This window comes from Megascapheus bottae, chromosome X (genome assembly GCF_031878675.1).
Source record: "Megascapheus bottae isolate mThoBot1 chromosome X, mThoBot2.hap1, whole genome shotgun sequence".
Classification (NCBI taxonomy): Eukaryota; Metazoa; Chordata; class Mammalia; order Rodentia; family Geomyidae; genus Megascapheus; species Megascapheus bottae.
This window is the reverse complement of record NC_143547.1, coordinates 103,500,679-103,525,086: the sequence shown is the minus strand read 5'-3', so window position 1 is coordinate 103,525,086 and position 24,408 is coordinate 103,500,679. Positions and strand designations below refer to the sequence as shown.

General features: G+C 46.4%; 2 protein-coding genes across 3 annotated transcripts; both read right to left on the bottom strand.

The window, feature by feature from the left end:
- Window positions 1–707: 707 nt before the first annotated feature.
- Cnga2 (cyclic nucleotide gated channel subunit alpha 2) lies at window positions 708–15,701 on the bottom strand. The gene is made up of 7 exons (XM_090325700.1): window positions 15,598–15,701; window positions 7,254–7,389; window positions 6,958–7,050; window positions 6,216–6,386; window positions 4,859–4,966; window positions 2,992–3,098; window positions 708–2,845 (listed from the first exon to the last, which is right to left on the bottom strand). Exons 2-7 carry the CDS (start codon window positions 7,361–7,363, stop codon window positions 1,440–1,442), a joined length of 1,995 nt encoding a protein of 664 aa, XP_090181826.1. The 5' UTR covers window positions 7,364–7,389; window positions 15,598–15,701; the 3' UTR covers window positions 708–1,439.
- A 3,608-nt stretch (window positions 15,702–19,309) lies between these two features.
- On the bottom strand, window positions 19,310–22,554 carry Fate1 (fetal and adult testis expressed 1). Of its 2 annotated transcripts, none has more exons than XM_090326108.1 (5): window positions 22,363–22,554; window positions 21,928–22,040; window positions 20,452–20,558; window positions 20,087–20,168; window positions 19,310–19,676 (listed from the first exon to the last, which is right to left on the bottom strand). In XM_090326108.1, the coding sequence occupies exons 1-5, from the start codon at window positions 22,466–22,468 to the stop codon at window positions 19,545–19,547; spliced, it is 540 nt and encodes a 179-aa protein (XP_090182234.1). In that variant the 5' UTR covers window positions 22,469–22,554; the 3' UTR covers window positions 19,310–19,544. The 2 variants fall into 2 exon arrangements, with proteins under 2 accessions (XP_090182234.1, XP_090182235.1); XM_090326109.1 differs by having other exon boundaries at window positions 20,087–20,165.
- Between the last annotated feature and the right edge of the window lie 1,854 nt (window positions 22,555–24,408).

The window sequence follows — 24,408 nt, the reverse complement described above, 5'->3', positions numbered from 1 at the left end:
ATGAATGAATGGTGCACTTGAATATGAAGGCATTGGAGATGGTAAACAGCACCTGTCCATCCGGTTCCTGAGCATGTGGGAATACCTAGCTCAAAGACTTCCTCCTCCAGGCAGGGCCTATGTTTCCTTCAAGATGCACAGCTTGGGGCTGGGAGTGTAGCCTAGTGTTAGAGTACTTGCCTAGCATGCACGAAGACCCAGGTTCGATTCCTTCGTACTACATACATAGAAAAAAGCCAGAAGTGGTGCTGTGGCTCAAGTAGCAGAGCACTGGCCTTGAAAAAGTCCTAGGACTCAGGCCCTGAGTTCCAGCCCCAGAACTAGCCAAAAAAATAAAAATAAAAAGATGCACAGCTTTCAAAAGGAAGCATGGCAGTTTTTTTTTCTTAGTTCATACATACAAGCATTCACTCATTTACATGTACACTTTCTCCCTTTGTGAATCAACATTCTCTGTACCATACATGGCTGTAGCCAGGCTGCAGTGAAAAAGAGTGCTTTGGCCTTGGTCTCAAATGGCTCACAGTCTGGAAAGCAAATCACATCTTTCCAAAGCCACCTCAGGACAGAAAGAGCCAGGACAGAAAAGTCCTTGAGCTGTGTGGGAGTGGATGTGTACAAGCAAAGGAAACTTTCCCAAGGAGCTCGTGCCCAAACTAAGCTGCAAAAAAAATCAGTAGGTTTTAATCAGGTTGAGAAAATGGCAGAGTATATCCTGGATTTTATTTGGTGAGTGGGAAGGAGATAGGAAGAAAAGGCTGACACTGACGGGGGGAGGGAGTGATTGTTAGAATTGGAGTTGAGCAATAAACAGGAGTGTTTGAAAGGAGTTTATTAACCCATAAGTGGCTCTAATGTACATATGAACTTGAAGAGTCCTCACACTCCCTAAACCTGCAAGTGCTCTTGATAGAACTGCCAGATTCCTCCTTTTTCCGGTGGTGTTGCCTAAGAAAGAGGGGCACCAGGACACCTGCCATGGGAGATAACCACGGGGCTCCTGGCTCTAAGTCTGCAGCTGGTTCTTGAATACCTTTATGTGAAAGAAAATGAGTGCTCAGAAGGCACCTGAACCAATTGTAGAATGGTTGGACATAAAGGAGCCAAAAGAGCATAGTTGCCCCTGAGCTGCTCCTGAGTAGACCTCAAGTCCTTGTCAGACTCCTGGACCATTGTTCCACATTTTTCCCCTTCATTAGATGCGAGCAGGCTAGAGGTCCTAGAAGCCCAGGCAACACAGCATGCCGTGTCCATGAACCTGGCTGTTAGCTACACTCAGAGCTGGACTCCTACATGTTACGGCCAAAATCCTGAGTCTCTGAAAGGCTTCGAGGAGAATGCAGAGCTATAGGAGGTAATGCGGATCTACCTGGAGATCTACAACAGCTTTTAGCTCGTAGGGTCAAGGCAAGGGTTCCAGGGGCCAGTGGGCCCGGTGCTTAGGGCTGTTCAGCAGCAGCAGGGTCCGGGCTGTTCATGCCATCAGACAAGTAGTCATCCTCATGGGTTTCTTTCATCTTGACCTCCAGAACCGTGATGCGCTGCTTGAGCTTCTGCTGGGCCCCAGTGTATTCAGCCAGCAGGCGCCCAAAGCGAGTATATAGAGTCTCCATGTTGGTCTCCAGCTGCTCCAGCTTCTCCTGCACATCCACCTCCATGCTGGCTGCCACCTCGTTCTCATCCAGCAGTCCTTCTTTCATGAGGATCTCCCGACCTCTCTCCTCTAAGACCTTCTTAGCATCCGGGTATTCAGTCACAGCCTCCATAAGATCATCCTTGGACAAGCAGAAGAGATCTGAATAGCCCAGGCTACGGATATTGGCTGTGCGTCGATTCCCCATTTTGCTGCCTTTAATGTTAAGGATACTGATTTCTCCAAAGCAACTCCCAGCAGACAGCAAGGCATACTGAGTCACACCATCATCAGCTACTACTGCCAGCTTGCCCTCCTTGATGATGTACATCTCCTTGCCAATGTCCCCCTTGCGGCAAATGTAATCTCCAGGGCTAAAGACCTGAGGACGAAGCTTCAGTACCAGCTCCACCAGCAGGCCTGCCTCACAGTCCTGAAAGATACGCACTTTCTTGAGTGTGGATAGATGGACGTTGATGGCGATCTCAGCTCTAAGCTTGGCAGGCAGGTTTTTGAGGACTTCTCGCTCATCCACTGATTTCTTATTGGTCCACAAGTAATCAAACCACTTAATGACCTTCGCTTCCATGTCCTTGCTCACCTTCCGGAAGTGCATGTAGTGTTTGACTGCATCAATCTTGGCTTGGAACTCAGCCCGGGTGGCATTCATGTTGGAGATCATGGAGCCCACATTTCCTACGATGGTAGCGAAGATGAGGACACCAATCAGGAAGTCAAAGATAACAAATAGGTATTCCTCATCCTTTACAGGGGGCGGTGTCTCTCCGATGGTAGTGAGGGTGAGCGTGGACCAGTAAAGGCAGTAGATGTATTCCCTTGCCAGGTAGCCATACTCTGGGTCGGTGATATTGGGGTAAACCCAGGTGTCCACCCCAAAGCCAATAGACTTGGAGATGGCATAGTAGATGCAAGCATTCCAGTGAATGATGACCAAGATGTAGAGGACCAGGTTGCTAATTCGGAAGATGTTGGGGTAGCTGGTGCGAGTCTCGGTGCGATCAAAAAACTCAAACATGCGGGCAAAGTGGAGCAACCGGTTGAAGCGCACCTCAGGGCGGTGGATGCCCACAGCAAAGTAAATCAGGTCAGTGGGAATGATGGATGCCACATCCAGCTTGAACTGCAAGGTGTGGATGTAGTTGTCCCGAAGTTTCTTGGGATCTTTAACCAGTAGCCCTTGCTCTAGGAAACCTAATAGAGACACAAGTCAGTATGTCACTCGGCCCTTGGACCTGTCTTGATCAACATCATGGCCCATAACTTTCCTGAACATCTAGACTAAAAGCCTTGGACTTTGGGGCTCTTGCTGCTGTTTGTGCAACCCAGCCATCACTCACCCGTGCGTAATCGGATGAATATGTCTGCGATATAAACCACATCCGAGAAGTAGTCTAGCACCAGCCACACCAGGAAGTAGCCTCTTTGTAGATCACTGAAACAGGCTCTGCAGGAGGACACAGGTACTTTCACCTTTGATACAAGACAAGGTTCCCAAAGAGCGAGCCCTCGTTGAGGGGCTACTTATACAACAAATAAGATGACCACCAGGGGCACTGATGAGTCATATTTAGTTTGGTTCCAAGAAGATACTATTGACTAGATTTCTACCCAAAGCTTTATCATTATGTAAGCATCAGTACATATGCATTACCATTGACAATTATTTGCCTACCTTGACCATTGAACTGTTAGATCCAGAAAAGCAAAGACTACCTCCTAAGCATGCCCCGTGCTTCCACCGTGGTACCAAGATACAAGGATTCTGTGGCCAGTGGCATGAGTTGAATGAATGAATATGGCATCAAAAGAACAGCTGAATACCTTCCATGTCCATCATAACTATGTACACTCACTAAGAACCAGGCATCCAACCTCAGCCAATCAGGTCCTAGTATGGGTAGTCGCTGGGCTTGAGGTAGAAGCAATGAGAGTAAAAGGTAGAAAAAGGCAGGGCCTTCTTCAGTTATATAACAGAACTTAGTAACTGAGTAGTTAAGGCCTAAATATCCTATACTAGTCCAATGGAGGTGTGATCATATTTAAAGTTCATCTCTAGCTAGGTACAGTGTCTCAGTGTGTCATGCTTGTAAACCATGCTTCTGGTTTGAGGACCGCCCAAGCAGAATTAGTGAGATCTCATCTTAGGCAATACTTAGGTGCTATGGCATTTGCCTGACACCACAGCTATGCAAGAAACTTAAGAAAGAGATTGCAGTATAGACCAACTCAAACTAAAATGCCAGGCCCCTACCTAGAACAACTGAAACACAAAGGGCTGGGACGTTGATCAAGTGATAGAAAACCTACATAACAAATGTAAAGTCCCGAATGTAAACTTCAGTTTTACCCAAGAATTTTTTTTTAATAATAAATTATCCTTGTCCCACAACACCCGCAGAGTGAGTACTGCCCACCACCCAAGTCCAAATGTAGCCTTCAGCCTCACACAGGGACATCCTGAGATAGCAGTTATTATTCCTTCTGCCCAAAACAATACCTTTGCCAACCTTAGATAACAAAATAGCTCACCGCTTCCCACCAAGATCTCAGCAAATGTCCTGTCTCCATAGAGAGATGCATCCCAATGGCAATTTCTTTAGCAACTTCTTGCCACCAGTGTGTACAGTTATCATGGTAATTTGTTTTGCTTCATATTTAATTCAATCTACCATGTAATCTTCCTGTGACCATCATGCAAATCTCTCCTGTCTTGTCAATCCACTCTCCTCAGCATTGAGTAAAGAGCCTAGCATCTTATAAGTTAAGTCACAGTGAATAAGGGACTAGAGTAAGGATAGAGAAGAGTAGAGTAGCAAATGCTTTTGGGATGAGAGAAGCCCACAACCCTGAGTATTTGGAGAGAAAGTGGCATAAGCAAACCCCAGTTTCTATCAAACAGATTAGTTGTAAGAGTAACAGGTGTACTGGAAAAAAAGGCATGGGTGTAGAAATTCTGTAGTTTTCCCAGGTGTCCTCGCTTAGGAAAATAAACACATGTATTTCAAAAAGTAACAATAGCCACCAAGAAATGGACAGATATGAAGGCTTGGTGGTGTACTCAGTGATGAGCAGGGCTGGAGTTAACTGAGAAGATCTAGGAGACTTGACAGTCAGAGTAAGGAGACATTGCTTTTGAACTTGTAAGATCTAAATAGCAGAGAATGTGCATTGTCATGTGGTGACCACCCTTTCCTCCCTGCTCACCTGGCCACCAACAGGCACCAGTTGTAGAGGACCGGAATTGCGATGACAAACAGCCAGCGGTAGTACCAGTCCCCAGCTGGATCCAAGACAAATAGTTCAAATTTCTTCCTGAGGACACAAATGCACACAGTCTTAGGGACCAAGTCTTTCCAAGGGTTCTCACCTCACAATAAAAAGAAAACAAAACACTGATTAAACAGCTCTGTAAAGTGAGTGGCAGGTTGGCTTCATATTCCACTTTTTTTCAGGCACCCATATTCTGGTAGCAGGATCCAGTGGGCAAAGGCCCCTGTTCTTCCCATTGTGACCACAAAGAGCCCCTGTGGCTCCTATTCCTTTGGAGGCCCCTTGGTTGTACAGGTCATGTGAATAGATGAGCCTCAAGCATCGGGGGACATCACCACAGGATGGTAATGCAAGCTTTGGCCTGTTGCCACATCTCTCCTGAGAAGAGAAAGCAACTCCAGACGAGTGAGCAACATGTGTTTCCTGTCAACCCCATACTCCCTTTCTGGTCCTTGGCCTCTATCCTCAAAATTGCTTTCCCAGATGTTGTATCTTACCTTGGCGAGAGCCTTTTCCCCTCATTGACCAGGGGTGGAGACTGTCGGCTTGGCCAGACATCCAGTCACACACATTCCTCAAAACACAGGCTCTCTAGTTCGGCTTTCCCTCCTCTCCTACCTGCTTCTGCTCAATCATCTGGGGTTTTCTTCCAGGTCCCTACATGGCCTCTTCAAAAATCCTTTGCCTTGCACACAGTCTAGCTAGATCAGGCATGCTTCAACAACACTTCTTGATTGCACCCGCCCTGTTCAGCACTTACGTAATAGCTGCTAGATGTGAGGATGGAGGTAACACAGCCCTAGCTGACCCTTTCCTTGCCCTCAGTAAGAGAACCTCTGGAAAGTGGGAGCTAAGGTAAGAAAATCCACTAAAACTGTTCATAGAAATGACACTAAGGAACCGGGCACAGTGGCTCACGCTTATAATCCTAGCTACTCAGGAGGCTAAGATCTGAGGATCACAGTTCAAAGCCAGCCCGGGCAATAAAAACTGTGAGGCTCTTATCTCTGATTAACCACGGCAAAATGGGAAGTGGGGCTGTGGCTCCAGGTGTAGGGTGGTAGCCTTGACCTGAAGAGCTCAGGGACAGCGCCCAGGCCCAGAGTTCAAGCCCCATGACCCAAACACACACAAAAAATGACACCATGGGCTGTTGCAAAGGTCTTGGAGCTCTTTCTCTACTGAGGTGGAGCATAGCACTACCCCCTGGCCTTGGCATTAGAAAGTCCCACTGAGCTCTTCCATTGCATGTTTGGGTGCCTTTTGAACCCCAGAGGATGAATAGCTATACTTAGTGCTCTTTCCATCGCCATCTTTGTCGCCTTTGCCATCTCCCTGCTGTGTTGTTACAGTTTGGAGTTCAGGCCCACGAAAACGCTCCAGGAATGAGTCTGGCCTAGGTTCCTCTTCACGTAAATTCTTGTTGGCCCACTCTCTGATGACCCCCACTAGACGGACAATCCTAGAATTGACAAAGAAGGATCATGAGTCAGACACAAGAAGCCTCAGAGAGCTTAGTGCTCATTGAGGGGAGATGGGAAATGATGAGGGAAAAAAATGGAAATAGGCCAGCAGGATTTCCTGTGTGCAGCATGAAGGAAATGGACAAAGCTTGATCATGACCTGAAATGCATTCCGTGAAGGAAAGTATAAGATTTCCTGTGCAAGGTCATATCAGCTATAGAAGGTAAGTGGGAAGAAGAAACAGGAGATGCTCCGGGCACGAAGATGACAGAGATTGTACTAAGGAGAGGCAGGCCATTAACAATGTTACCCTATACTTTCTGACTTTCCATAGAAGCTATGATTCTATCATGGCCACCTCGAGCCTCTGGGCAAGCTCTTCTACAAGGGGGAAGGGAAGCCTCCTTTGGCCACTCCCAGCTTGCCTTATAGGAATTTTGACCTGCTCAATCCCCCAGGGCTTTCCAGAAAGGCCCAGAGGGGTTGAAAAGATCAGAGTCATGATAATCATCCTCACTGGCCTTATGGACACAGGGGTAGCAGAAGGTTAGACGATGGGGGATACTCACCTTCGAAAGCCACCCCTCCCCCTTTGCGGGGTATCCATGTCTGCCAGCCTCTGAAGTTCTGAGGAGGTGTCATCATCAGCTGCAGACTGTGGCCTACAGACAAAGAAACACAACGTACCCAGAATTCTCTGAGCTTCTCTTGTCTCACCTCCTAGATGACATGCCTGGAAATCCCATGGTTCATTTAGAGGAGATTCTAGAGCCAAAGACAGCTTACTCTTTGACAATGAGACATAGATGGGAGGAAGAAACACTTTCCTCAGTATCTCTGAGTTACCTCGCCTCCGTGGACTCACCTGCTACCTGTCCGGGGGTCATCTTTGCCATTGGCCTTGACGGCAGAGGGTGCATGATGAGTGTGGTTATTGGCTGGAGAGCTCTTCACGCCATTGGCTTTTTCAGTCATCCTCCATGTACAGTCAGGATTGTCACCTGCCAGAGAGATGACCAAAGAAGTCACAGAAGACCCTACTACTCCTCGAGGGCGGGAAGGCTATAGTGAGCACAATGAGTATAGCTTCAAGGCTCCGCTGGTCTTGATAGCTTGTGTGTACAGTAAAGGAAACAAAATCAGTTCTGTGGTTTAGCATTATTTTCATTTTATATGACATATGAGGAATGGCAGTACAGTCATTTTCCTTGACTCTTACATCCTTACACTGAAACAATGCTTAGTCTTCTTGTCCCGCACTGCACCCAAAACTAGAGAATTGAGCAGCTTGAGAAAGATTCACGCAATAAAGGACAATCCAGAAGAGAGAAACAAAGCTGTGTTCCACAGGATCTCTTCCTAGAGTGAAAGTGGGTTGGGACAAGAGATCTGTTTTCCGCTGGCACTCATCAATGTGCTCCGCACCAGGTGTAGACCAAAGTGGTCTTCATCCCCCCTAGCTTCGCCATGACTACTACCGTTGACTCACAGAGTCACAGCACCAAAGCTCTTCCTAGCGTCCAACCCATCTTCCCTGCCCCCTCTCCTGCAAGCTCGCTCCAGCTTCTGAAACTGTCACCATGGCAATGGCAGTCACGTCAAGCAGCCTCAGAGATGCTCTCCTGGTGCTCTCAGTGGGACAATGGCATCAGGATGCTAATGAGGACACCTGAGGGAAAAGTACCAGCACCTACAAGTCACTGCTTTGTCCCAGGAGGTGGCAGAGCATGGAGACAAAGTTCCAGGCAACGCAAACAAAACCAGGGCCACTCACACTTATCACACTTTCAGAGTTTATCTCCTAAAAATATAGTGCTGATCCAAGAAGTGGGAGTGTGGTCAAGTGGTAGAGTACTCGCCTTGAGTAAAAAGAATCCCAGAGACCGAGCTCAGCTCCTGAGTTCCAGCCCCAGGATTGGCACAAAGCAAAGACAGTGTTAAAGTCCACATTTACAGAGCAAAAGAAGCTGAGATTCACAATACACACAACAGCTCTGCAATATGTGACTCATTCTGACTCTCCCTTGGCATTTGGCCCTATAACCAGTTCCTCCCTCTGATGTCTGCACCTTCCCTGCCAGCAACAGGCCCTTCTCTGAAGCTGGCTTCCCCATGGTGGCTGCCTGCTCTTTTTCTTTCTTTCTTTCTTTCTTTCCTTCTCTTTCTTTTTTTTTTTGGTTGTTCTTGGAGCTTGAACTCAGGGTGTTGTCCCTGAGCTCTTCAGCTCAAGGCTAGTGTTCTACTACACTGAGCCACAGCACCACTTCTGGTTTTCTTTCTGGAGGGTCATTGGAGAGAAGAGTCTCAGGGACTTTCTACCCCTGGCTGGCTTTCCACTGTGATCCTCAGATATCAGCCTCCTGAGTAGCTAGCATTACAGGCATGAGCCACCAAGGGCCAGGTATCCATTCGACATACTTCCCCTCATAAAAGACTTCCCCTTTGGGCTACTTGCTTGGGAAGCAGGGCACACACTATCCCTTCTCTCACCCCATCCTCAACAACAGTCCTCCCAGTGGTTCTCATGGGCATGCTCTTTCCAAGATACGTCTAGTCTCAGGTTTTAGTTATGATCAGGTAACACGCGCTATGAGTCTCCTTCAAGCTCTCTGCTCATGTCTCCACTTACCTGCCAGGTATTTCTGCTGTATATTTTCTTTGATATAGCTCAGACCCTTAAAGACAACATATTCAAAAACTGAATTTGACATGAAATTTGACAAATTGGCTTCTGTTCCAATTTCCCCACTTCATAAAAGACCTTATCTTCCTCCCAGTCACTCAAGTCAGCAATCTGAATGCCAATCATAACTCATTGCTTCCTTGATGACATTCAAACAACCTCTTTCCTTGGCTGACTTTCTTCAAGGGAGTGTCAAGTATCTGTCCATGTACACTCTGTCCTAAAGGCTAAAGCCTGTTCTGTGGCTTTCATCATGGTTCTCTAAGCTTGCTAAAGCATGCTGTAGCTGAGCTGGCATTTCTTGGGACATGGACTACAAAAGACTCATGGACACCATTAAGATAAGAGGACTAAGGGCAGAGTCACGTTGAATAGATAGTCCAAACTGCTCACCAAATGCAAGAATCATGAAAGAAGCATTCCCATGGACACGAGACCTTCCAGAAGGGAACAGTTTGTTAAGACTAAGGCCTACCCAGTCCTACCCAGGCAGGAAGATAAAGTTGCCTAAAGTGCCCCAGACTCACAACTTCTGATGGGGGAACTATAATAAGCTATGGGATAGAACAATAAGGGCTTCACAGCAAGCTAATCAAGCACAGTGTCACAAGACAACACATTTTACAGGGCTTAGCATAAAGAGTGGGAGATGAGAGTCATAAGTTATAACATGTGTCTATCTCTTTAAGATTGGCCAATAACTGATAGAGATAATGGTGGGAACTGATGGAGTCTGTGGGGATCAGTAAGATTTGGTGTTGCTATTGTTATTATTTTGTATCAAGGTGATAATAATGTCTAATAACAGCTTGTGCTAATAACTAACTGCACTGGAGGCTAGAGCCTATGACTGACTTGTCAGCTGCATGGAGAGTGACTCCTGAGGAACAGGCTAGAGGAAGGGGGATGATAGACATTTTCTATGGATCTAGTAGGATGCAGGTGAGTGCACGGTACCAGGCTATAGTAAGTGCACACTTTGGAGGAGATCAGAAGATTTTTAATAGCTGATTTCAAGGATGCATGAGACAAAACCAAATACTGTGAGGGCAAAAGCAGGCATGACTAGTAGCAGAACCGGCCATAGAGTTGCCACAGGGAATAGAGATGGTCAGAGACCTTACATGAAGAATGGTACTTACAGGGAAAGTGGCTTTCAAGTGTAAATTAAAACGTGAAGATTGTATAGAAAGTTCATCTTCAGTCATGACATCTTTTTGAGCCTCTTCCCTCCACCTTCATGGGCTGAAAGATTAACGTGAGTAGACTTTACACGAATAAAAATCCTTGTCCAATTAAGTTCCTTGAACCTGAGTTTAAAGTATATGTGAAGTCTTAAGAGAGAAAGGCTCAGTTAATCATACAGGCAAGACCCAAAGTTCTAGTTCACATCTCATACAAATGTCAGTGCTGCTCAGAATTCTGTTCTATGCACAGTTCCAAGCCAAACACTTCTTGTGGACCAGGTCATGGCTAATAAAGCCAAAGACAGGACTCTGGAAGGGTCCCTAAGGTCAGAGTTGCTCTGAGATAGAATACAAGACAGCCGGGAATGTCATCCTTCCTGTCACTTCTTTCCCAGTTCTGTTTGATTTCTCACCAGCACTCTGTCCTTGAAACCATGGCTTCTACTCTATCCATTCTCTTCCTACCACATTGTCCACTCCCTCTCAGTGTTCTGTGGAGGACTTCTCTTTCCAACTGAAAATTGCAAGGTCCTGACTCTTTGCTTGAATTCATTAGTTGTGCTTTCTTTTCACCATTTGCTCCTCCAGTGTAATATCTTAAAACATATCTGAATGCTGATGACTTGAAAGCTTATAATGGCAGCTTAACGTCTTCTCTGGACTGTACTTTACCTTGGAATAACCACATAGATTGTCATTAGGTACTGCGGCATTGGTTTGTCTAAAATGGTGCTCTTGATCTTCCTCTGAGTGTCCCACATTAATCAGCATGGCACATGTAGACAGTACTTCCAAAATATACCCTGTCTCCAGCCACTTGTCACTCTCCACATCATGACTCCTTTAACCAAGGTCCCAACTTCTCTGCCAGTGTCTGGCACATGGGAAATGCTGAAAAAACGTGGTTTCATGATGTCTGTGAATGGATGCTGCATTCTTCCCTCTCTTTTTGCTTTCATCACACACCTTAGGCCTCTACTCTATCGAGTGATTTTAAGGGAACATATGACATTTCTCCTCTTGATTAAGATGGAATAACAGAAATTAAATACACCTACCATAATGAAATAATCAAAATTAGAGTAACATTTATGGAATAACAGTGAGCCTCATGATTATTTCTGATTTGTCCTTTCTGCAATGAATAACATATTACTGTATGTACGGAAAATTACTTCCAGAACCCCAGTGTGGGCAAAATTGTCCCGTGTTCAAATTCTTTATATAAAAGGATTTTGCATGAAAGAATTAACCTAGGCATGTTCTCTAAATCTTCTCTCAATAACATATGATAGCAAGTATTATGGAAATGCTTTATTAAGGGGGATTATAAACAAGAAAAAGTCCATACAGGTTAATTATAGACATCATTTTTTTCAATAATTTAAACATATGCTGGTTTAATCTGCAGATGCAGTGGCCACTAACATGGAGAGTTCACCGTTGACAAGGAGGAAGTCATTTGGTACCTGGTGGGACAGATGGATATACCTCTTGTCAGCTTCCCACTGCTGACGGTTTCTAGTGATAATTTTGTATGGCCCACAAATGATTTATAAATGTCCCGTGGCAGAAAAAAGGTTCCCCACCTCTGGATGAGATTAATGGAACATCAGATAATGTAGAAGACATTAGTGAACTTGCAGACAAGCCAGTGAGAATATCCCAAAAGAAACATATAGAGAGAAAAAGAATCTGAAAACAAGCCTAAGCATCAAGGAACTGTGGAACTACTTTAATGGGTTCACACAGCTGTAATCTAAGTTCCTGAAGGAGAGAGAATAGAAGAAATAATGGCCATAAATTGATGAAAACTACATTTCCAGAGACACAGAAGCTGTATGATACCTAAACACGAACTCATGTGTGCGTGTGTGTGTGTGTGTGTGTGTGTGTGTGTGTGTGTGTGTGTGATCATGATCACACAGCATACATCAGGGCACACTGTGAAATTATCAAAATTCATTGAGAAGAATCTTAAAGTAGCCAGTGAAGTAAGACACAGTATACCATTATACACTGTGGGAAAGAAGAATGGAATCATATGTCCAGTCTCCTAACATGCCTCTCTGCTAGATTTCAGTTTTTGCCTCCCACCTCCAACCGCACATTTCTCTGGAGTTGACCTTAAATAGGTGACGCTCACCTTGTCCAGAATCATAGTGAAATTTTTACCCCTTTGGTCCCTTCTTAGATACTTATAACTGATGAGGATTTCACGCCCTCATGACGTTCAGGGTGGGTTGACACTCAAACTTTTCCCTTAAGGTTGTGCCCAGTGCCATCAGACAATCGGTGGTCGTGAAGCAGTGGGTAGAGTGGTAGGTGAATTAGTGAAACCCTCTAGATGGCCAGATGTCCCCACTTCTTATACAATCTAGTCCATCATAAGTTGAAGTACAAGTTAATCAAGATGAAGATTTTCTACAAATTTGGGGTGTAGTCCCTTCTACACTTGACAGATTAGAGAAGCAGACTTCAAGTGTTAGATAGTAATGAGCTCCAAACTCTGGTCATTTCAGTGGAAAATGCCCTGGGGAAGGGTACTAGACATACAAATGAAACTAAGGGGATTATTACTTAAGTCATGGGTATTGGGCCAGTAGGACAGTGAGGCAGAGAAGCATAGCGGTAGGCTGGGAGGCAAAAAGCAACAAGGAGGGTAGAGAGAAAGAAATGGCCCTTCCTAACAGGGTGTTAAAACCTCCCTAACGATTCAGGGGCAAGTTGTCATTTATGTAACACTTATCTTTTGCTAAATACTTGACATAAATCAAGTTACTTAATCCCCATGACAACTTGGCAAGTCTAGCTCTTCAAGATACCTCAGCATTGTAGCTCTAAAAGCAGTCAACTATAGGACCAAATTGGAAGGCACATAAAATAGAATTGATGAGTTAGAGTCTTATCAACAGGCAGGCTCTTCAGACAGACTTTTGAGTGTGGAACTGAACCTTATGCCTAGGCCTTTGAAGGACAGTTATGTGGGGGATCCCAGAAGTGGGGATTATAAATGTAGGTGGTGAATGTGGGAGGAGGGAGACTACCTGGCACTCACTAGAGCTGCTAAGAATGTCTGAGGATGAGCAGTCTCTGGCTTTCATCACTTGTTCTGAGGCCAGCCTCAAGACTAGCCTCTCCATGAAAGTAACATTTTAGAATACTTTGTAGGATGGATGTATCAAACAGCTGACTACACACTGCTCAGGAGGTCTGAGAAGCCAGTCTGATTACCTGCTACTTTGCCAATGCATGGATACTATGATGTTAGACTCTTGATATTCTTGGTCTGATTTTGCCAAAGAATTCTTCTTTTTTTTAAAGGAAACGATGACTCCATAGCCCTAGGTCTAGGATCAGACACCGGCAGTCAGGGGTACATTCTCACAGAATGCCAGGAAGAAAAGGCCAGACCCCAACAATTACAATTCACGCTCCTAAACTTTCCTATCCTTAATGAATTCCAAGCCGGGAGTTTAGCCTATTGGTAGAGTACTTGCTTAGCATGCATGAAGACCTGCGTTTGATTCCTCAGTACTACATACATAGAAAAAAATCCAGAAGCGGTGCTATGGCTCAAGTGGTAGAGCTCTAGTCTTGAGAAAGCCCAAGGACAGTGCTCAGGCCATGAGATCAAGCCCAGGACTGGCAAAAAATGAACTCCACTCTCCCAGATACCCACAGGCCATCTCGGTCTCCTGGAAACAGCCACAGGCATCCTGGACTCCACAAATCCCCAACTGACATGGTGCTCTTCCCCTAGGCCTAAGCTCCTATCTCATTAGTGTCTTATCTGCAGAAAGGAACATCTTTCTTTGCATTCTTTCAATGCAGAAACCTGATGCCCTTCAACCCAGCCACTATAAGCCTCTAAATCTTACTGATTCCACTGGCAAACTCTCTCTAGCACCCTCTTTCACACCATACTGACTGCTGTTGCCCTAGTATCTGCACATCCTCACAGCCACCTCTCATTCAACTTTCTCTTTCCTTCAAATCCCCAATTATTCCTTTGTTCCATGTTTCCTAGTTCCAGGATGTGTTCAGTTTTATCCTGTCAGTCCTACTTTCAGAGCCAAGGTCCAAAAACCTCACCCTAGAAAGAAGCTTTACAGAAGCAGGGGCTTTTTTGTTCTGTTTAGGCATTGACCTTGTCCCATCTGAGAGCTTAGTCAACAAGCATGTTCATAGGTACCTGGTACATATTTAGCAAGACAATACCTGAACAAATGATGACTCGATGAATTATGAATGAACAAATAAATAAATGAATCCTTGAACTTGCTGTGTACATTTCAAACTCCACAGTTTGCTTAATGTTTGCTATATTTCTAACATATATTTATCTTTTAACAGTGAACTAAAGATTTATTTTCTTTCTTCCTAACACAATTGGGGTTCAACCTCAAGTATGCGTATATACTTCCTGGGGATCTGTATCCTTTTCTCTGGAGAAAGGTATGCGCTGATAAGTGGTAGCCAGGGGTACCTGGAGGCAACCCACCTGTGGACGAGGGCTCCTTGTCCTGCTCATTGATAGGAAGTGTAGAGACGAGGTGACCACCTCCTATGAATGACTGCCGTGTATCAGGGATACGGGTCTGCATCTACTACTCTACACTCAAACTGGAAGACTAAACAAAGCAGGTTTCTCAGTCTGCTGTAGCCTTTCATCTCTATTCCTGCTCCAGACCACCTACTTAACTGCAGAATCTTCCCTCAAGCAGAAGCTCCAAGGACCTCAGTGCAGATGAATGAATCCAAATAACAGAGAGGCAGAATCTCAAATTGGAGGATCCTGATGCTCCAAGAGCTCCAGAGGATATGAGAGTGGAACTCAAAATGTGAAAATCAAAACATGCAATCAGAGCACCAAATAGTCCCATGTCAGTGTTCTGCACTGGGCAGGCACTGAAGGCAAGGTAAGCTAGGCCCATAACTTTCCTACTCTCTCCCTAAGGCATGTCTAGACAAGGTGTCCTTGAAGCCCTCTGTGTCAAGCCTCTGCCACCACCTGCCCTACCTACAAGAGAAGGTGTCATGCATATACACAGACAAACCTCCATTCACTACCACCACATGAGTAGAGCCTCCAGAAATTCATTTGGCTGCTTTGATAGGGAGCAAATTTCCAAACATAGCCATTTCCTCACCCCCTGTGCACGCCACACACACACACACACACACACACACACACACACACACACACACACACACACACCAGACCATGCCAATTTGGGGTGTAGGGCCTGCACATTTGAATAGGCTCCAGCACCCAATCGAGTCTCCTAGCCTATAGCCACAGGAAGAGGTCACCCAATGTCCGCCCTGTTCCTCACCAGTCAGATGGCTTCAGAAGCAGGGAGTCCTGTGTTCAACATCTGTTGGTCCGTCCACACAGCCTCCAGTCAAAGGCAAGCCCTTGGGGGCTCATGAGCACTGAAGCCAGGAAAGACTTCCTGTTTCTCCTATCCTCTATCTGGGTCCCTGAGCCACCTAACAAACAACTGGCAGCTTCTCGGTCACAGAACTATCCCACTGTGTCTGATGTTAGCAAATGAAGCCAACCGAAGCTCAGAAAGGCTCATGCCCATGCTAAGATGAACTCTTGACCCTTGCCCAGAATGCCACCTGACCACTGGAGAAGCTGGGCAGCCCAGGGGCCCTGGACAACTGCAGTCTGTTTGCAGGTGAAGACTGGATTCTACAGTGTCTAGCTGTAGGAGCTGCTTGTCTTCCAGGACCTAGGAGCTAGCCCCTCCCAACTCCCACAGGGACTCTCCCTTTCATGGAACTTGCTCAGGGCTTTGTATCTAGAGACTGAAAACTGCCAACTCTCAGCTACCATGCAATTGTCTTAAGGTGTTGACACAGTACCATCCAGACCACCTCACTGAAGGCCCCGCCAGGGCGAATTCTAGGAGAGAAAAGACAAACCTGGATTCAAACGAATCTGAAGGAGTTCACCCTTTTTGTCCAAATCCCCCAAGGCTTTGTCTCTAAGAGAGACCAGGGCTGGAAAATGGAATGGAGTTAAGCCTATGTTTCTTGTTCAACAGGTCAGGATTTCAGGTTGTTCCTCAGTGCACCAGGGCCCTTCCCTGCAACTTTATATTCCCCTCCCACTTTCCTCTACTGAGCTTCCTCCACCTGCTAGGAAGCCAAATTGAGACAGGGGAACTGGAATATTGAGTTGCAACTTTTGCACAGGGCTGGCTAAGGATGAGATCCACTCCAGGAGGGAAAGGGCACAGCCAGTACCTTCCACAGTCCACAGTTGCACAGATTATGTGGAAGCCAAGCCCCTCACTCAGTTTGCTGAGCAGGGAGGCCTAAATGGCATCATGCACAAGCACAGGGGGTACACATGGAGAAACAGTTTTCAGGGGCACCCAGCAAGCCAGGTATGACAAGTTACCTTTCTGGAGGCCTCAGGCTGGCTAATATATAATTCTTTTCAAATGTAGTGGGTCTGACACAGAATACATTCACCATAAAAAGAGGAGGTCAGAATGGACTGACTTGGAAGGGAAATGTGTTTGTAAACACGACCCATCCTAAAGGCCAAGTGGGTCTGACCACACTCAAAGTTGTTCTTTAGAGAACCTGGTCACAGGTCTCCTAGTAGCCCCTTCCTTCTGTTGGGCACCAATGATACAGAACAATTGGAGTCTAGCATTTGCCCTCTAGAAACTACTGATCCAGTCAAGCTCTGACTAGAGACCCCTCTAAAACCAGCCTAGAGTGCCCATGGGAAGATTCACAGCAAATACTCTACAACATGCTACAGAAGATGGTGTCTTCCCCATTCCCAAGTGTCCATGAGTTTCTCTTTCCTCCTTTAAGCCTCACCACACTGCTTCTCCACTACAGGGCTGCTCGACTGAAAGGATGAAGTCAGCAAGGAGTTGGCTGAACACAACTTAGACAGGAGACAACTACTCCAAGTGCTTCACAGCCTGAGCGAAAAGCAGAGGCACCAGCCTACTTTTTGGCATCCTCTTCCTGTAATAGTGTCCCCATTTCCCTATAAAGCTCTACAAAGGTGCCTACATGTGGTCTCCCAAGCCTCCATGACAACCAGCAATGGCGGCTCTAGTTGCTGTTCCCCTCAGGAGGTGTGTGAGGCATCTTTGGTGGGACCGAAGCCACTCAGAGGTTATGCTGCAAGGCAAGGAACAACCAGAGAGCCAGGACACAGCCAAGGGCTCCATCTGAGCTCACTCTGCTCAGGCAGTGTTTCTCCAGGGGGGCCACCAAGCTGTTTGTTTGCAGCTAAGCTAAATTGCTCCCAAGAGACACCTTTGTTTCACAACATATTTTCAACTCAACTTTTCCTGCAAACATGTCCATGACTGCAAAGGCACACGTATACCCTGACTGTAAAGAGCAGATTTGGCTGTGGCTCTCTCTTCCTCAAATTTTCCCTGAAGGCCCCAATTGGAGCTAAAGAAAGGGCCCGCTTTAAGAGAACCCAGCCTTGGCATGTTGCTTCTAGTTCCTCCTCTCTCCTTGTCTTGCCCTCCATGGCACAAAGGCTGTGCAAGCTTTGTTCTGGTGACAGGAAGTGCTGCATGTTGCCTATGTATAAATGGGTGAGCTACTTCTCTGTCTGATCCTCTGAGCACTCCTCTGCCTCTTGCACCTGCTCTTTCCTGTGGCTGTGGAAAGCACAGGAGTGGCCTGGAAGAAGGGCTGCCAGTCTTGTTGCAGCCCCATAGTCATTTCTGATTCTCCACTGTCCATTTAGAAGGGAGAGAAACATACTTTACTCTTCTAGATCCTCTTAAGTCGACTGTTCCGAAGGACCTGTTATCTTCTTATTCTGCTCAGAAGTCTGTCTTGGCACTCTTTAATTTCACTGTGGTGGGGCTGGAGAGAGAATATGCTAAGTTTCTCTTCACTAGCTATCCTTGTTGCAGCCTGCAATAGGGACAAAGTCCAGGAGTGACATGCACGGGGTCCTATGGAGCTGGCAGGAGGCCCTGCAACCCCATCTCAGGTTCCTTGTAAATCCCAGTGTGAGAAATAGAATTCTCTCTCCTTACAGGGCCGATGAAAATCCAGGAGAGGTGATGACTACTAGCACTACAGGTCCTAGTAGGTAAGCTTCTGTTTTCTCAGCTGTCCCCGCCCTCTCTCCTTTCCTCTCTCCTTTTCCTCCATCTTCTCTGTTTCCCTCTATGTTGGTGTCTCTGTCCGTCCTCATTTGATATCTGCTGATACACTTTGACATCTTTGTAGGCAGATTTAGGGGGTCTAAGAACAATTCATTTAGCCCCAAAGCGAATGGGAAAATCCTGAGTCTCCACCCACAGCCAGCTGTGCACTAATCCCTTGGTCCCAGTGAAAGTGACCAGGTCTTTTACCAGAACTGCAGCATCCTGGTACACATGCTCTGCGGACGACATGCTTGGTGGATCTTTGTACCCAAGGGACGGATGACTCAGCCTTCAGGACTGTGGAAGAACCTCATCCTCTCTTAGAGAATCTGCAGGAGCTTGGCCACTTCCTATGTTATGACTAAGAAAAGCCCATCCCACGGCCAGCCCTGCCCCTGTCTTATACAAAACCTCAGAGCCATGTTTCCCCTCTCATGAACTCAATTTCCTCCTGGGCAAATGAGCTGCTTTTTGGTCCTTTGCAGGTTTCCTCTGATTGTGTCCCTGCACCAGCTGGACTGGCACACCTGCACAACTCATTGACACTGAGCGACAAGGAAGACTTCGTGAATTCCAGGGGACAGGGAGCAGATGGGAGCAGCTGAGTCCCAAAAGCCTTAAGGCTTTTGATGAGAAGGATTGTCCCTCAAGCACACCTCCCCACCACTGTCACCAATGAGGCTTATGTAAGAATCTCACACACCAAGTTTTCATGCTGGCATTGAAATTTTATTATGTTCTTTGAGCAGAGCAGTATGAGCCATGTGGAATAAATCAAGGAAGGAAAAAACAGGTAACCCCTGCCCTCAGAGAATGGAACGGAAAGGGTGTTAGGGTCCTAGAGGTATGGCCTATTGAGGCTTGAGCTGGTATTATAGGTCATGGTGCTGGTTTGTCTCCCACCAAGGGGCAGCAGGTTAACGCACGCATACCTCTGCAATACCACCCGGAGGTCCTCCGCACTGCTAGCAGCCGCACCTGCAGGTGTTGTGACTAGAGCTGAAAAATGGCCCCAATGTTGCCTGAAAGCTGCTGGAAAGAGGACAGGCAAGGGTGGCCCACAGAGATAAGGAAAGAAGGGAAGAGGGTGGAAGCTGTCGCGGGGTGATGCTGGCTGTGGAGCATTACTGGCGCATCCACAGCCACAGGTTGACAATGCAGGCAGACACCAGCAGGGTGAAGAGCAGTGTCTCCTTGTAGCGCCAGCTGGCATCCTGATCCTCCAGGACGCGCAGGCGTGCCGTGATCACCTGCATCTGGAGAGGGAACCAAAGCAGAGCTCCTCTGAAGTTGTGAAAACAGGAAAGAGCTCGGGTTGTCTTTCAGTGAACTCAACTCCTCTGGGGAGGGGAAGGACCTGAATTTGTGCTCCTACGCCCCACTGTTTCTTCCTCAGCTTAATTTACAATCAAAACACCCCTCTCTCAGATCTCTTAGCACTGGTATTGAGACCCCCTTTCTTTTTCCTGATTCCTTTCCAGTATGTTGGAGATGAGGGAGTCTTGAGGGTGGTCATCAACATAGGGCCTGCGGGAAAGTGGAAGCAGACTGATTTTACTTCCATTGCTATAAATTGCATGGTCATGGTGTCATTGCTGTCAAGATCATCCTCCCCAGGGCACCATGCTGCTGACTTGATGTATGTCTCTGATCAGCAGCTGCTCACCTGTCGTCTTATGACTTCCATCTCCAGTCCATTGAGCTCGTCCAGGCCTATCTCTGCCAGCAAACCTGTCCCTGGGTTGCTGCTGGTAAGGAAAACAGGGAGTCAGGATGCTGTTAGCCCCATGTAAGACCAGTGGCAAGGACATAAGGCAGGAAGCTTCTTGGATAGTGATTATATTGGCGTCCAATTCTTCCCTTCTGTGGCAATGAGGGCTTCAGGCCTGAAAGCTATATTTTGAGGACCCAAATGGACAGAAAGCGATAGAATCCCAATATCCCTAACACCCACACTCTTTCCAGGTCAGGCTACTGACCTTGCCACATCCATGCCCAATCAGTCAGGGCCCAAAGTGCTCCAGCTCTTACCGATCATAGTTGTATCTCATGCTTTGGACGTTGCCACTAGTCTCCTGGGCATGCATCTCACCATGGCTTTGGTCTCTCTGCATCCTAGGCAACTGTGACTGATGTCCCTATGTAAAGGAAAGGCCACTCTAAGTAACCAGCTTAGTGCTACCTAAGCAGCTTCCCCACACTTTGCTGGGCACAGTGGTATCTGCTCTTCAATAATAGGGAACTACAAGAGTCAGCATCCCATCCACCCTTTGCCTCTCAGGTCCTCTGGGCATTTCAGATTGTGGCAAGGAAAGAATAATAACAGGGTCCCTGTGCCATGCTCGAACTTCCACAGACCAATATCATCTGGACTCTGAACAAGCTACTGAAACACAATGCCAAATACCAGTTTACAGGCAATGTTACAGGCAAGGATTTGGTACCTAATCTTTACCCTGGCTACTGTGAAGCCACAGACTCCTTCAGAGAAAGCCCATGGCATTCATTTTCACCTGTCTGCTAGTGATTCCTCAGAGACAATCTTGCTGGCCAAAGGCATGAATCAGGTGCCTTAGAAGATCAAGGTGGCAACAAGGACCAGACCTTCCCAGATTCAATCCTAGCTTGGGTTTCTGGTTCCAGACAAATTATTTCACACAATTTTACCATTGACCAGGGAAAATGCCATCCTCTGAGCCCTGGTCAATATCAAGTCTTGAAATCCTGGCTACTACTCTGTAAATCAGGTGTTATTTATTATCATTCCACTCTGAAAGATGGAGAGTTCGAAACACAGACAAGTTAAGCAAAGAGCCCAAGCCACAGGACTGGTAAGTAGCTCCAGAGGTTACCATGTTAACCACTAGTTCACCTGCTTTCCATGTTTCCCCTGAAGTGCGCACTAAGTGTTAGTCATATTTGCATTGCTCGTTCCACCTGCCTTGCAGGCACACAATTATCCCAAGCCAAAAGAATCAAAACCAAATGAATAAGAGAATTGGGTGTCAATGCTGTCAAATAAAACCCTCTTCCTTCTGGTTCCTAGGGATTCCTGTAGGCCAACATGTTTCTTTTCCACACAACCTGCTGCTTGGAAGGCCTCAAACAAGCACACATGTGTACCCTTCTGGAGTAGCTCTTCTATTTCTTTCATTCTTACTTACCCAGCATCAGACATGCAGAGCTCGCCTGTCACTTGTGAAAGGTCTAACCTTTATGAAAGAATTTCTTAGGAACCTTGCCACTAAGCTCTATTTGTTTCATTATCTAGAACAATTTCTATACTGTCCCCTCAATATTCCTGTAGATAGCAATCAAAAGGATGGGAAATTTTTTGAACGATTGGAAGGCAAAATTATGGTAAGTGACTAATGACTCCCTACAACCAATCTGTGGCTTCTTTGGTCTGTCATAGTCAGTCAGTAGCTCTGACAGCACGTAGCTGCCCCTCACTCCACCCCACTGCAGAGCCCAGCTCCATCTTCGTGTCCAGGGCTGGAGCCTTACCGTCTTCTTGATCCGACTCATAGTCCATTGTTGTTGGGCTGCTGCAACCTTTGATTCCAACTTCTGTCTCCTTTGAGAAACACCTGGAGACCATGGTCCACGCTCTATCATTTCTATAGGCAAAAACACAGGTATTCCAGAAACATGCCATCCATTTTTACAGTAGACAGTGGCAGCTAAGATGAGAGGGCAACAGGGTCCTCTTTCCTCTTGGACTACAAAATTTTCACATTCCTTTTCCCCCATTTCTGTGTCTGGTTACCCCATACCCGAATACTCCAGCACATATATCTGAATACACATGTGTGTAAGCACATTCAAGTCTTCCTAGGTACACAGACATATACTACATTATATGCATGCAATGCATACATAAGGATAGTCAAATGCCAACATGGCTGGCTGTACTCTAGGAGAATTTTAGTGATTCTTTACCTGTGATCGCTATATGCTCTTGGCTTTGTGAATGGCCTCCTGGCACCGAGTCCTCAGCCAGGGACATTTCTAACTCCTCCTTGATGTTGGCAGCATTTCCTGCCATCACTAGCAGTTGCTTGCTTCGTGTCTTCACGGGGTGGAAGACACTGCGGAGGCACCTGGAAAGTCGCTTCACCCAGGGAGAGGAGCTCAAGGCAGATATACCTCAGCATAGGGGTGGAGACAAACTCCCTCTCTGGCTAGAATCTGGGACTGGGGACCTTCTGTTCTGGCCCTATCTTGTTGGCTATGCCCCCTGGGTGCCTCATCTGTTACTCTGTAAGCATCTTAGAACAGATACGGTTCCGAGCCTTGCTTGTGAGAAATAACTCTCTTGCTAATCCCAGGATTTCATTGGTAGGGAGAGAAGTAGGTGGGTTCTAGCTTCCATCACTTCTAGGGAGAAGCAGTAACTGGCACAGGGCCCAAAGCAGGATATGTCCTAGGACTATCACCACTTTTACTAGCCTATAATGAATGCCACACTACTATATCAGATCAGGGTCTGTGAAAAGTACATGGTGCCTTCTGCCTCCCTCCATCCAGTTCCAGAACTGAGGAGATGCCTTTGGTTTTTTGTTTTTAATTTTTTAGCTGAATCAGCCTGGGAAGAAACCACAAGAACCAACAGAGCAGAGAGGGTAAAAACAGAGCCCTGAGTCCTTACTCCATGGTCTAAGTTTCACTTTTTCCTCAGTTTCCTTACTCATTACACCACCATGTTGGTCAGGTTCATGTGTCAGCTTGGTCAGGATCTAGTCCCCAGGAAGTGACACTCATTGGGAGTTCTGGACGAAATTTTATTTTAAGCTATTATCTAGTAGTACAAAGATGTGATATTTTCATAAGTCAGGTTAGGCATACAATGCTTCTTAGTCTGTTATACCCTCCATTGTTCTTCCCCATTGGAAGTATTGTTCAGTGGTGCTTAGCATATACAGTCAGGACACTCTAAATCTAATAATAGCAGGTAGTCCTCAGTCAGTGGAAGATTTTCTTTAAGAGCAAACACTGAGGAGGTTCCCTAAGGAAAAATCTGCCTCAAGCCCAAAGCAGCAACCGCTGCCGGAGTTCTCAGGCTTGCTGTCCAGTGTCACAGAGCTCAGCCTCACAGTGTCATGAACCAGTTGCTCAATTCAATCTCTATGTACAAATGCATTTGCACCCACATATACACACAGACATCGTGTCCCTTATGCTTCTCTGAAGGATTCTGATTAATACAACTACCAGCCATGAAGGTTTGGCTCTAAGGAACAGTTCCAGAATCCTTAAGAGAGGAAGAGGCTATGTGTCAAAGGAATCAAGCAGAGCAGGGGCCTACTGGGAAGAAAATGGAGGAAGAAACAGAGGAAAGTGCTGAGGTCAAGACTACATGAGAGAGAGCAGTGTGGACTTGGGCTGCCTGTCGTCGTGGGGCCCCACCGGTGCAGCTCACATACACAGGCCCTGCATGCATTCCTGCGGACTCTAGCAGAGCAGCTGCAGTGAAAGCTGAGCTTTCCAGAGGGGCCCTGTTCGGAGCAGAGAAACTGCTGAGAGTTTGCAGTAGGACTCAGAAGTCCAGGAAGTTGGAGCCTTATGTCTCTGCCCAGCCACAGCTGCCAAGTTGAGCAAATGAAAATACAAGAGACCAAACAAATTTCAAGTTTGCATAGATAAAGCACTGCGTTATGATTATGATCTGTACAACATTTAGGACATACTTACACTGAAAATGAATTATCTGAATTATCTCCTGAATTATCTGACATTCTAATGTAACTGGAAGTCCTGCATATTTTACGTGGAAAATCTATTCACCTCCCACTCATTTACTGAGTTCCAGATTAGACCTTGGATGAGTCTCTTCCTTCTTTGGGCCTCAGTAGCTTGATGGGCTCAGTCCCACCATATAGGGATGGGGGAAGGGGAAAAGACTCAGAAGTCAGTGGAGAATGGTGCCAGTGCTCCTTTGTCACAGGCTTTAGAACAGAAGCAGTTAATTTAGACTACCAACTTGAT